The sequence below is a fragment of the Ochotona princeps genome, chromosome 18 (assembly GCF_030435755.1).
Source record: "Ochotona princeps isolate mOchPri1 chromosome 18, mOchPri1.hap1, whole genome shotgun sequence".
In the NCBI taxonomy this organism is placed as follows: domain Eukaryota; kingdom Metazoa; phylum Chordata; class Mammalia; order Lagomorpha; family Ochotonidae; genus Ochotona; species Ochotona princeps.
The window spans coordinates 21,626,970-21,641,272 of NC_080849.1; the positions used below are offsets into that span (position 1 = coordinate 21,626,970).

At 49.6% G+C, this 14,303-nt stretch overlaps 1 protein-coding gene across 1 annotated transcript in view; it reads left to right on the forward strand.

The window, feature by feature from the left end:
* Positions 1-373: 373 nt before the first annotated feature.
* Positions 374-14,303, forward strand: part of LOXHD1 (lipoxygenase homology PLAT domains 1) — a 151,213-nt gene continuing 137,283 nt past the window's right edge. Inside the window, exons 1-3 of the mRNA XM_036493606.2 lie at positions 374-503; positions 7,298-7,412; positions 14,166-14,246. Coding sequence (XP_036349499.2) covers positions 374-503; positions 7,298-7,412; positions 14,166-14,246 — 326 coding nt within the window. The remainder of the gene's footprint in view (positions 504-7,297; positions 7,413-14,165; positions 14,247-14,303) is intronic.

Genomic DNA, 14,303 nt, shown 5'->3' on the forward strand with positions numbered 1-14,303 from the left:
TCCCAGATGGCCCTGGGAGGCCAGGTTGTTAATGGGTGCTGACCACTTGATGGCTCCTGAGTCTCCAAGTCAGGAGGAGAGGGGAATGGCTGGACAGGGCAGGAGAAAAGAAGGCAGTTTGCCCCTACCCCTTGTCCTGTGCCCATGAATAAGTGATAGGGCCCAAGGAGAGCTCCATGGCAGGTGCAGGAGGGAGGAGGGGCCGGCACCAGAAAGACCAGAGACAAAGCAACGGAGGTGACCCAGCAGCCAGGAAGAAGAAGACAACAGTGTTTTGGGGCAGGGACCCCAGGAAGGGCTGAAGGCGCAGGCCAGGGAGTGAGGGATAAGGAGCTTGACACAGGGAGGCTGCAAGAGCTGGACAGGAGCCACCATGATGCCCCAGAAGAAGAAGAAGAGGAAGAAGGACATCGACTTCCTGGCTCTGTATGAGGAGGAGCTGCTGCACTACGCCTCTGAGGATGACGCCGAGGAGCTGGAGCATGAGTACTACAAGGCCAGGGGTGCGCCAGGTCCCGGGGGGCGGCTGGGCGGGGGCAGCTGGGGCTGCCAGGTGTGTCCCTTGCAGCTCTGGCCCCACCCCTTGTCATGGATGACCCTCGTGGCTTGAGCAGGGTGGGCGTGTGCAAGGTCCCTTTGGCACTGAGAGATGAGGGGCCTGCCCTTGGGCACAGGGTCTGGGCAGGACAGGAGGTTCTAAAACCATGGTGCTTCATATTTTCCATTTCCTAAATGCCCCAAGAGCTATGTTTCAGCTGAATTGCTGTGGTGTGCCCTGTTTCTTGTGTACAGAGTGCCCATCAGGGCTGACCCCAGGAGGGATCTGAGTCTTCACCTTGTGCTCAGCAGTGAGTAGAGGCTGTTGGGTACCACGGCCAACTGAGAGGGGGCCTGGGGCTTCTTCTAGGAGATGCCCAGCCCATCCGTGGAGGACAGTCAGTGCTCTGGACCCTAGGGCCTTGCCTTTCCAGCCTCCTTTTCCTCCAGGAGGGATAAGGGCTGCTTCGAATTGTTGCACCTTCTGGTGCAGCAACCAGTGAGGGACTAATGATGACCGAGAACCAGTTCTGGTTTGCTGAGATTCCCAGTTTCTTGAGAGACTTGTGAATATTTTTGTTTGTGAATGTGGACTTGCAGCTTTACTGTAAGATTGGTTTATTGATTGGTTTAAAAGACAGAAAGTGAGAGAGGAAGAGTGGGAGAGAGAGAGGAGAGAGAGGGAGAGAGGTAGAGATGGGGGAGATAGAGAGGAAGGGAGAGAGAGAAGGGGGAAAGAAAGAGGGAGAGAGAGGGAGAGAGAGAGGGAGAGAGAGAGGGAGAGAGAGAGGGAGAGAGATCGACCGACCACTGGCTGGTTTTCTCCCCAAATGATTGTGACACCCAGAGAGGGATGAGGCTGAACCAGGAGCCCAGGGTTTCCTCTGGGTATCCCATATGGGTTGCAGGTGCTCAAGAAATATGGCCACTGCCTCCCAGCAGTTCTGCTCTGAACTCTGCCCCTCTCATGAGGGTTGGGAGGGACTCCCTGGCGGCATCCCTGGCAGGCACTCTTACCTCTGGAGCAATCTCCCAGTTAAGAACATGCCAAAACCTCTCACAGCTGGCACCCAGTCCACTTCTGTTCTTGTGGCCATAAGGACTTCCTCCAACCTCCTTTGTATCTTTTAGCCTTTTCACTAAAATAAATAAATAAAAACAAACAAACAAATAAATATGTATTCTCAGCTTCCCTGAGAACACTCAAGGTGGACAAGATTTGTCTCATTTCACAGGTGTTAAGATACATAAGATACCTGATACATAAAATGATCAGGATTCAGTAAAAAGAGCCAGAAAAATCCTTCCCCAGGCAAGCCCCCATCCCATCTCCCTGTGCTGTCCGTGATGTGCTGCGAGGCCTGGGTCAGCATTTTGTTCATTTACCAGCTGCATTCTCCTGGTAGCTCAGACATGTAGGTCAGATTATAATCATCTCCTTTTTCCAGGTGAGGACCCAAGGCACAGAGAGGTCAAGCCTTTTGCCCAAGACCACACAGCTAATGAATAGCAGAGTTGGGGTTTGAATCTAGCACAAACTCAATGATGGTAAAGAAGGCCCTGACTCTGTTGTTGGCTACACAGCACAGGTTGGCCCCATGGCTGATGACCGCAGCAGTCATTGCTGCACTGTAATTATTACCTCTCAGTTCTAGAGCAAGCAACAGAGCCCACACTCCCTTTGAGTCCTGGGAGGGACTTTTGGGCAGGGGCGTGCTGGACAAGGAGGAAGAAGGGCAAGGAGAGAGGCCCCTGGTGTTCTGTCTCGGGCTCAAGCCACCTCTGGTCATGCTTCAGCTCCCCAGTGGCCAGAGGGTCTGAGACAGAGCCTGGCATTTGGGTCTGACTTTCTGTAGAAGACAGCAACGGTGTAGGACAGATGATACTCCATGCCACAACTTGAGAGTTGGAGGGCACTCAGATGCAGCCCACACAGGCTGCTGGCCCTGGGCAGTCCTCCTTTCTTGCCTCCCAGCAGGGCCATCCAGGATTTCTGGGGGTCCAGTTTTCCAAGGCAGTCTCCTAGGGGATATTGTTAGTGGTGATGGCGGGATTCGTGTTGATGGTGATGACGATGCCAGCGGTGGTAGTGTCACGATGGCCAATGGCGGTGGGTACCACTGGCAGAATGCACAGCCTTTTATGCAGCTGTGGAAGTTTGTAAGATCCCTAGAGGTCGAAATGTGAACGTGAGAAGTGTGCAGACTGAAAACACTGTTTCCTTTGATTTGCTCCTTGCCACAGTCCCTCACAGAAGAAATGACTCCAGCATTAGAGATGAAGACATTACGGTTTAGTTGAAATCATATAGACAGTAGTGATAGAGTTGGGACTCAAATCCTGGTCAATTCAATCCATGTTCTCTTCACTCGTTCATTCACTTACACACTCAGTTCTTCATCTATCCATTTATGACATCTGGACTAGCTGCCCTACTGACACCAGGGGACTCTCAGGGTCCTTCCCCTTCCCTGACACAGTTTTGAGTCTTCTACAAGCTGTTTGGAAGGCAGCTCTGCTTATCAGTATGTAGATCACTAATCGAGATGTTTTAAATGAAATATTGGTGCTGACTGGTGAACTCCTCTGTGTCCGTGGCTGAGTAGCCACCATTCAGATGAGGACCAGGAGTGTTCACAGCCCCCTGGGAGTCCTTCACAGTCCTCCCCAGAGGAGGAAGTGTTTCCTGGTCTTGAACCTCACAGATGGACTTATACAGTGCACACACTGCTACCTATGTCACTTCTCTATCACTAAATATTGTAGCCGGGAGATTGGTCCATGATGTGACACATCATGCAGTTCTTTTTTGTTGGGTACTGTTTGCTATATACACATCACTGTTTATTTAATCATTCTATTGTAGCTTGACACTGGGGGGCTGTTTCCAGGTCCTTTGCTATTGTGAGGAAAGCTGCTGCCAAATCTGGTACACAGCTTTTGATGGACACCTGTGAACCTTCTTTTTGGATTTACACTCAGAAGAAGAGTTACTAGGTGTGCATCCATATAGCTGTCAATTCACGTTTCAGTTTAAAGGCTCCATCATGGATGACAATGGCAGTGTTCCATCTCACCAATACCTGATGATGTTCGGTCTTCTTGATTTCAGCCATTCTGGCATCTTACTGTCATTGTCGTGTTCATATCTGCGATGAGTGATGGTGCAGGTGCGTTTGCCTATGTTTATGGGCCATTTGGATGTCCTCCATGGTGAGATGTCTGTTTAACTCTTCTGTCCACTTTTCCGCTTTGCGGAGCTAGAATTTGCTGACAACAAAATGTATCTATTGTGATGAGCGTCAGATGGGTCTGGACGCTGGGACACTCACATTCCATGACAAGCATCCACATCTTCCTCAAGTGACCCTGTGTCACTTGCCTGGCAGGTTTGCTACTCCCAACTGTAGGCAGCTGCTCTCCTCCATTCTGTTGTAGGTGATGAGTTTTGTTTATGTTCTAGAATTTTCTAAACGTGGCATTATGGAGCTTGCAGGGGCTTATGCCTGACTGTGAGGTCCATCCGTAGTGAAGGTGTCAGTAGGTCACAGGTTTTATTGCTGAGCAATATTCCAGGGTAACAATGTGCTGCCTTTTGTTTACATGTGCACCTGTGACTGGACATTTAACTATTTCTACTTTGGGTCTATTAGGAATACAGTCACTACATGCAGTGTATTTCTTGATGTTTTTAGAGGTATGTCTTGATTTCTCACGGATTAATACCTGAAAGTGGTATTTTCAGGTTTTACATGAAGTATATGTTTATCTTTGAAAGAAATTGGAAAGTTATGGAATCTTTTCCCCCAATGATTTGTGTGAATCCTCTGTTATCTTCTGAGAAGCATGAGCTCCTAGTCAATGGTCTTTCCAGTGTTCTGATGGTCTTCATTTTAATGAAGCCTAATGTATCTGTAATTGTCACCTCTTGGCCCTTAATTAAGTCCAATTTATCAGTTGTTTTCTTGCTAGTATCCTGTTGAGGAAGTGGTCATGTATCAGAATCAGCAATTGAGGTCATTTCCTAATCACTGTCCTAGATTCCAGATTCTTTCCCCCCAAATCAAGCATCCCTAGTAGGCCTCTCTGTATTTTCTAATGCAAGGTTCTAGAAAATTCTCTAGGCTAGTCATTCTGCTGTGGACATTTGCTTTGGAAATGCCTCTGTGTTTGTACAAAGCCATTGGGCCACGCCTCAGGTCTCACAGCTGTGCTCAGCAGAGCTAGGAGGAAGGCTCCAAGGGCTGTGTAAAGTAGGTTCTCCTGTGGCATAGACCCCACAGAATAAAGCTTTGGTTGTCACAGGGGAGTGGGAGTTGTGCAAATGTATTGCCTCCTATCTCTACCTCCGGGTGTCCCAGTAGGAACCTCACCAGAATCAGGCACATCCAGAGGTCCACTCACCCTGAAATGTTGCTGCCTCTAGCACATCACAGGACCAGACAAGCCACATTAGATGTTCAGGTGTTCTGGGGGGGATTCTGGTTATGTGCCTGTTGGCTGAGGTGGCATCCTGACTGCTAGAGGAACAAGCTGCTACCTCCCAGAACTGCAGTTTTCTACATAAACAACTCTTTTTAAAATAAAGGTTTATTTATTTATTTGAAGGGGAGAATGATAGAGGGAGTGGGAAAAGAGAATGAATGAATGAATGAATGAGGTTCAGTCAATCCGCTGATTCACTTTCCAAAAGGCTGCAGAGACCCGGGCTTGGGCTAGGCTGAAACCAGGAGTTTGGAGATCCATTTGGGTTTCCTACATGCAAGAGAGGAGCAACATGCTTGAGCCACTCTGTCTTGCTTTCCCAGGTGCATTGGCAAGGAACTGGATCAGACCTGGAGCAACCAGGGTTTGAACCAGTGTTATGATTCAGGTTGCCTGCATTGTAGGTGGCTGCTTAGCTTTCTGTGTCACAACTCTGCCCTCAAACAACACTTTTTTTAAGGCTGTTATTTATGGAGTATTTTCAATGCTCTAGAAGTTTTATAAACATCTGCTTTGATCCCCAGAGTGGCTGCATAATACTACTAACCAGGTGTTATTGTTCACATGTTAAAGAGAGTTTCGTATCCGGCAGGGTCTCCTAACTCCTGGATGGAGGAGTAAGGGCTGTCTTCAGACCTCTGAGGCACTGAAGTCCAGTGCTCTCCGCCAGCCCTTGTGGGCTCACGGCATGCTGTAGTGTCAGTGGCACCTGTAAAAACACTCGCCTTGGCATCCAGCACATGACACAAACTCAAGTGTTCAAGTCCCTGATTAACTCCCCACCTCAATCCAACGTTACCACTCACAGTTGTGACCAACCTCTGTGGAGTGAGTTCTGAATGGACACATTTGAATAATGAGTGTCTGTCCTTGACTGTGCCCCCAGGATTAACTTCTGAGGCTCCACAGCTGTCAGGTGACCACAGCTGACAACATTTCATTGTGTATTTCTAAAGCACCAGTGAAGAGCATGCAAGTGTTCCCAACACACACAAAAAATGAGAAATGTTTGAAGCAATGGATATGCCAATTACCCCGATCTGCTCATCACTTTGCTTGTATTGAAAAGCCCCACCATATTCCCATAAACATGTTTAATTATTAGGCCAATTAGATTTTTTTTTAAAAAACAGAGTAAGAAGAAAAAGTCCTCCCAATCAACTAAGCCTAAATACATGCAGGAACTAGTTGGGAATCAGATTTGAAAAGACAGATATTAAAATTATATTGGGTTTGCCTCAACAGTCCAGAGAAATCCATGTATATACAGTCCTTTGTTGGGGACGGATGTTGTTTCCCCTGTAATGATAAACCGTGGGTCTTCACACACACACAGTTCCAGGGCATGTGGGACCTCTTTTCCATGCCCTCAACATTTCAAACACCCTGCCCACATTTTGCTGGCACCCCATGTTGTGGATCCCTCTTCCTCACACGGATTTTGTTTGGCTCAGCCTCCGTTCCTGTAGACATATGTCTGCAAATCCCCAGATCAGACATTGATTTGGGATTAACCCTGCTAACAAAAGCTGGGGACAAGGCTTTTATTTTGGGGACAGGAGCAGTAGCAACAATGGACATGTGATGGCGGCTCATCCATGGTCTTGGCAGAGGGTTGTGAACCCTCTCTGGGCTGGTTGTGTGCTGCAATACTGGGCACACACCTTCAACCCTTGCCACACTTCTGCAAGCCTTTCGGTGTTGCTAATGCCTCCTGTTTACTTTTCTGGCTGGAGTGGATGCCACGGATGAATTGTCGCTTTGTCACCCTAGCATGTGGGCAACATGTGGTCAGGTTTCCATTTAATGTTCCTGATGCCTCAGTATTGAAAGGTGTCAACAGCCAATGGAGCGGGCTTCAGTGTTCCTGCCCAAGCCCAGGGCAAACAATGTTAGGGAAACTCTGGGACATGAAGGCTGTAGACAGGTGCACTGTTGCGAGAGTGGAGAGGAAGTTGAGAGCCACACATTAGCATGCTGTGCTGCAAAGATTACAGCGTGAACATCTGGAAGCCTTGAGATGATTTCCAGTGTTGCTATCATGCAGATCATGAGCTGGTGTGTCTCCCTGCCCTTGGGTCCTCTGTCTGCAAAAGGAAGGTCTGGTGTTAAGCCAGAAGAGTTGGTCTCAGAGGAGTTGGGCTGGGTCTGATCCTGACTCGAGGTCTTGCAGGTGCAGCAAGACTGGGAAGGAGCTCTGGTTTCTCCAGCTCCACATCAGAGTCCAGCCTTCCTTCTGAATCTGCTGCCTATGTTTTCTCCCATGCCCCTCCAGTGTACGAAGTGGTCACAGCCACAGGGGACGTCCGCGGTGCAGGGACGGATGCCAATGTCTTCATCACAATATTTGGAGAACATGGACTCTCTCCCAAGCTCCATCTCACCAGCAAGTGAGTACCGAGTGGGCCTTGGTGGGGCCCTAAGCCATCAGTCTGAGTTGATCCAGTTCCGGAACCCAGGGGCAGCTACTGCTCTGAGAGGAAGTGACATAGGACTCTGTTTCCAATAGACCCCTGGGGAGCAAGGGAATTCTCAGTGCCCTTCTGCCAACCTTCCTGAACTCCTCTCTTGGGTTTGCGCACAAAGACGCCACATTTGGATCTCAGGATTCCCAGGAATTCCAATGATCGGTCCCTGGATGTGGGGTGGACACACATTCAAGGACGAAGGAATCCCAAGGAATCTGAGTCCAGCCTTACCTCTTAGCTCTCCATCACTTTGGTCAAATCTGTTTGCATCAAGGTCTTTGTGTCCTTGTAGACCATCAGCGGAGATGCTGAGGTCCTGTGTGGGAGGGAGTCGGGCTTTAAGGACACTACACACTGAGACCCCAGGAAATCAGGGCTTGTGCGTGCGTGTGTCTGTGGCTGTTTATGAGCACTGACAGCACAGACTTCGCTTCTCTGAAATCTTCTCCCTCAGAGCACACCCTTGGAGACCCACAGAGGAGCAGACACAGCGAAACCTGAAATTGGTCTGGCTGACTTAGCATCAAAGGTGTTTGGAGGCAATTAGGATGGTTTGACCCATTGGTTTCCAATTTGTTTGGGCAAGAATTGGATCGGTCAGTTGATGCTGGTCTCATCTTGCCCCTTTGTTTGCTTCCTCTAACTCAGTCCACTTATAGATATCCTAGTGTCTGGGTTTCTGAATCAGATCCTGTTTGAGTCAGGCGGAAAGAACCATTGATTGGTTCCAGTCCATCTCTGGGGAAGGCTAAGACCTAGAGAGGATATGCAAGGAGCTCAGGGTCAGGGAACTTCTGCTGGTGAAGCTGACCTTTGACCTGTGTCCCATTAAAAACTCCTCTGAAGACCTCCAGGGATTCCAGGTAGGGACTACGGTGGTTTATATACTGACAGTTCCCAGGGGTGAGGTCCCCAGGCCAGGAGAACCCTGGACCCTGTGTGCCAGAGGCTGACCAGGCCAGCAGCCCCAGTTTCACCCCAAATGTGGAATGACCACAAAGCTGCAATGCTGAGGCAGGTGTAATGTCCTATTTTATCCATTTCTGCAGAACAGGGTACCTGTCTTCTGTACTGCTTACCTCGCACATGACTTGCTCATGGAAGTTTTTCCCACCAGTGATGTGGGCACGGTAAAGGGGATACATGAAACCCTCATCCTTTTTTGCCATGCGTTATCCCTACAGTATGCTGCAGAAGGGAACCGCCACTACCCCTGGGCTCTAGACCCTCAGCCTGTCCTTTTGAAGTTTGTCTTAGCTTTTATTTATTTGAAAGGTAGAGCAATGGTGAAATAAATAGGTAACAGACAGACAGATCTTCCAGCTACTGAACTGCTCTCCAATTGCCCACGACAGCCAGGGCTGAACTTCTCTGAAACCAGGAGCCAGAAACTGCCTAAGGGTCTCTTTCCCACAGGGGCAATAGGCCTGCAAGTATTTGAGCCGTCACCCAGGGACCGTGTTAGCATGGAGCTGGGTCAGAAACAGGGAATTGGATTTGAACCAGGTACTCTGATGCATCCAAATTGGTAGCTCAAATCGCTGTGCCACAGTGCCCACCCCAAGCCTATCATTTTCAGACAGAAAGAACCATCTTCTCATTCAGTTCTCTCTGGCCTTCTTCCCTTGGTGCATCCTATACCTTCAGAAGCCTCCCTCTAGCCTTTCACACTTCACACAGGGTCCACCTTGCGCAGTGTGATGTTACTCAGGTGTGTTGCCGATTCCCTATCCTTGGCAACAGGTCCAGCCTCCCCTCTTGGTGGACAGGAAAAGGTCATGACCCAGTTGACAGATTTAAGACTTGAGGAGCTGGCAGCCTACATTGCCAGGCCAGCTCCGAGGTTAGGCATCAGCACTCCATCCCCTGGAGGCTGCTGGCAGGTGTCTCTGCCTGTGTGTCACTCTTCAACTGGAAGAACAAGACTGGACCTGACCCTAATATGACCGGTCTGGAGGATTCCCCACTGAGACAGGCCTCAGTTTGGAGTCTCAGCAGTGACTCTGTAGAAGCCAGGAGGGGTGGAGACAGCTGAAGACCAAGGCAAGGGGTGTTTGCATTCCCAGCATCCATTTTGGCTCTCTGGGAAGACTCAGAACTGAGTTGATGTTGTGGGTATCAGGTGACTGGAGAGACTTAACAGGAGAGGACACAAGTTGGATCTGCAGGGGTGAGGAGACCCAGGTCACACAGACTAGAGGAGCTAAGTATAAAGAGTGTGGGGCAGCTGTGGCTCCTGGGCTAGGAGTGCAGGACAGTGCCGCGGGTGGTGAAGAGGAAGTGGGAAAGCCTGCAGAGGCCACACCTGGAGGTCTTGCAGGAAAGCTGATCCCAGGAGGCTTGGCTGACAGTGGCTGCTAAGACTGTTTTGACTGTGGGAAAAAAGGTATCCAGGGTCTGGCTGCAGTAAACTGGGGGGAAAACCTACAGAGAGAATTGTGTAGGTGTGATCCTCGCCATTCAGGTCCCTTTCAAATCAAGATGGAAAGCCTAGGCCTGGGGTAGGGGGAGTGCTGCCGTCTCAGGAATCCCAGGTTGTCATGCGACTGAGATGCAGGTGGCAGCTGAGGTCACTTTGCTTTATGACACAGAAATGCAGTCAGCTCAGGCCACTGTCCTCTTCTCCCTGTCCCTGGGCTCCCCACACCTCAAGTCTCTGTCTACGGGTGCATTCTGTCTCTGGTGTGTTCTCTGCATTCTCTGTCTATGGTGCCTTCCTCTCACAGCCCACACCCAAGCCCGCTGCACCAACAGGAACTAACACAGAGACACACACTCACACACGATAGTTTTTGATGTAACCAACTTGACAATTCTAAGCACCAGGGAGACTATACATCACAGCAACAGGATGACTTCAAACCCACTTCGGGGCCACTGAGCCTTAAATTCCTTCCCCTTTCTGCCTTAGAATTTCCCTAGAGTTCCTCTTCATAGCCTCTGGCCTTGTCTTTCACCCCATCCCCTACTCTGCTGTCTTCACCTTCTTTCCCTCACCCCTCAATCACACTCATTCTTCTGTCTTTTTCTCCCCTTGCTCCAGGACCCTGCATTCCACTCCTAAATTATTTTTCTAGATTGTTCCTCCAGGACAAAAGAGTTCCTGCCCCAAGGCAGCTACTGGTCTCTGATGGTAGTATGTCACTTGCCTTGGCCCTTGCAGTTCGGGGTCTAAACATCCTTTGGTTCACAAGGACTGCCTGGACAGCAAAGAATGCGACAGATCTGGGGACCTTCTCCCAGCCCACTCCAGCCAAGAGCCGTGGTAGTGGTAGTCCCATGGTTGCTCCTTTCTTCGCTACTGCTCTCCAGGGCCATCCCTGACATGGGGGCCACACATTCAGCTATGGCAAAAGAGTGGGGTCTCATGTATCTTATGGAACATGGTTCTACTGTTGAAAATTCACCATCTGAGAGTGTGGGATGATGTCTAGCATTTTAGCACAACTACTCTGCCTGTTGGCTGCTAAAATGTCCTGTGCAGCCTGAAAAGGCCCTCCTGAGTGGGCAGCCCCGCACTGCAGCAGCTGTTGCTTGAAGATCCACCGGCAGCCAGGTGAGGCCCCAGTTTCTCAGAAGGAAACATGCAAAAGTTTGAGTTTCTTTGGTTTTGGAAAATACGAATGTTTTAAAATTTATTCAAAAGGGAGGGAGGGAAAGAGAGAGGGGGGCATAGATCTTTCTTCTGCTGGTTAACTCCCTCCCTTCCCTGCAAGTGCCTACAATAGCCAGGGCTGGGGCAGGCAGAAGTCAGGGACCCATAACTCCATCCTGGTCTTCTCTGGGGGTGGCAAGGACCCAAGTAGTTGAGTTTATCATGTTCTGCCTCCCAGGGTCTGCACTAATAGGAAATGAGAATCAGAAGTGAAGCAAGAACCAAAACCCTGGACACTTGGCTATTGGATGCTGATATATCACCAAAACCGTGGGCACTTGGCTAGGGGATGCTGGCATATTGAGCTCCATCTTAACCACTGCAGGAAATGCCTGAGTTTTTACTAGGCGCTTTATCCAGGGGCTCCCTGTCCTCTGCTGGTTCATTTTTCTGAAACCCAGATCACCTGCTGACTCATCAGAAGTAGAAGTGCAGAGTCTGACCTCTAAGATCCTTGGCTGGGATTATCCTAGCCCCTCCTGTCTCTACGGCTCCCTTCCCCAACCCTTACCCCTTCCAAGCATGACCCCAGGCCTGGACAGTCTTCTCTCTTCCAGGAAGAGCTGGGTCAGGAGAGCCTTCAGTCTTCCAAGAAGAGTTCTATCTCCATCTGTGAACATGGTGGAAATTTCTTGCATGTCTCCCTGTCCCGTACCCCCAGAAGTGACTCTGTGTCCTTCTGTGACCTCTGGAAGTGCTCCTATGTGGTACCATGACTGTGCAGAATGCTCATCCTGCATTGAGCTCCATTTACCACCACCCCTTGTTTCTTGTCATCCCTTTACCTTGTTCTTTGACTGCCGAGCACTCTAAGGCTGAGGACATTGGGGGGGTCAGTCTCTGCACCCCAACTTCTGGTAAGTCAGTAGGCAATCTTCTAGGCTTCTGAAAACTGGCCCGGCAAAGAACGAGGCGTTCCTGGTCAATGGGTGTAGTAGAAACTTCAATTTCTTGGTGCTGGCATTTCCTGCAGTGGAGAAGATGCAGGTTGAGAAACCTGCATCCCATTTCAGCAAATGCTTGGAAATGTGTGTCCAAATGATCCTGGCCATGTCTGGACATAGCACCTGCTGTGGAACCCTGTGGTTTTGAGTAGCGGAGCCGAGTGCTCACATGGGATGATGGTATTGTAGGCAGCAACTTTACTTGGTTGGGATCCTTAATTTATCTTTTTCTTTAAAGCCTGTGTCTTAAACTGTTTCTGTTTCATTAAGTAGCCTGTTATAATAGGATTTTAGTGGTGTGAACCAGACAGCTTCCTCAGGGTGACTGTTCCTCAGGGCTCTTATTTAATGTGAAAACACTCATCTATTTATTTATTTTAAAAATCAGCTGTCTTATTTATTGAAACAGAAAATACCTCAAATTCATTTCTATGTTTCCCAGTCACAAAACCCTGATGCACAGCACCGGAGTGCACACACTTTCCAAGTTATGCCACAGCTGCTGCCACTCAGAAGCAACACTCAAGTGCTGTTGGTCTCGCTTGGAAACAATATTCCTGCAGCAGTAAGACACCGCCCTACCCTGCCCCAAGCCTGCCGGTGCTGCTATGCTTTTCATTCCAGAAAAACCCAGAAGGTTCTGCCACCATCTCCGTCTCCTACCCTCAATTCCCACACAGCATCACTTTCTTTTAAAGATTTATTGATTTATTTGAAAGGTGGAGTGACAGAAGAAATGAAGAGACATACAATACTTCCATCAGAAACAAAACAACAAAAGCCAATATTTCCATCCACTTCTAATTTGCTTCCAACATTGCTGCAATCACCAGGTCTGGGCCACACCAGAGCCAGGAGCCTGGAATTTCATCTGAGTCTCCCATGTGGGTGGCAGGGACCCAACTACAGGACCATATTCCTCTGCCTTCCCAGGCTCATTAGTAGGGAGTTGGATTGGAAGTGAAGCAGTTGGGACTTCAACTGGTGCTCATATGGGATTGCCAGCAATGCAAGCAGCCCCACCTGGGCATACTCTCAAAATGGGTCCAACTGCACAATCCCAACTTAAACCTTCTGTTACTGACTTTGAACCTGGTTGTCTTGGTAGGGAAGAACCTGTACTTCCTGGTGGTGATAAATAAGCAAGTGTCTCCTCTGATTCTCTTTTTCCATGGGTTGTATGCTGGGCTCAAGGGTCCTCGCTAGGAGCTCTCTGGTGAGGCCTGTGCTGTCAGTTGCTAACTTGGCTGTGGGATGGGACGAGCCCGCTAGCAGGCCTGGCTTGAAAGCTCACGCAGAGGATGGAACAGATGTTGTCATGAGATTCAGGCTACCGCTCCGGAGAGTTGTGTGGTGAGGCTGCTCCAGCTCCCAGTCTGAGCTGGTTGAGTTTGTTTGTGAGTGGGGACTTGCCTGGTCACTGCACTGCCGAGCACTGTAGCTGCACTTGATTCTGTTCACACTGTTTGCAGGATGCCTACATGCTTCCCTTCCTCACCCCTGCTTCCCTGGTTGCTGCCCTGTGGCTGAGTGTTTCTTTCTCTGCTGGAATGGCAGGACACTGGACAACCCAAGGGGCTGCCTCCACTTGAGACTGCCACGTCACTCTTGCTGGCAAGGCCAGGCACGTGAGGGGGTGAGGCAGTGAGGCCCGTGCACCTGAGAGTGCACTGACATTCATCACATCCTTCTCCCTCCTGCATCTCCCAGCCCAGAGCAATAGGAAGGCAGGCAATTATGACTTTGCAAGAGGCCAGATTCTGGTCTCTTTAATATTTTACCCATTGGTAAAGTGGGGGAAATGGAGCTGGTGTTCTTTACTACGCTTTCGTTAGTGACTCACAGCAAGAAACTGATGAGAACTATTGATGACAGCAAGGAGTGACACGAACTGCCTCAGTCTCCTTCTCCCCAAACAAGTCAGAAATGAATCTTAAAATTTTGGAGGTAGTGCTTGTAGCTCTTGCTGGGAATGGGATGATGGAGGAAGAGGAGGATGTCAGCCCCTGTCTCTCCTCCTCCGGAGCCTGGGAGCCATGTGCTGATCAGCCCTAACTGTATGCATGTTCCCTGCAGGAGCGAGTCTGCCTTTGAGAAGGCCAATGTTGATGTGTTCCGAGTGAGAACCAACAACGTGGGCCTCATCTATAAAATCAGGTGAGGAGCAGGTGCCCATCCAGGGTGAGGGTGGAGATGAGGGGAACATGTCCTTGC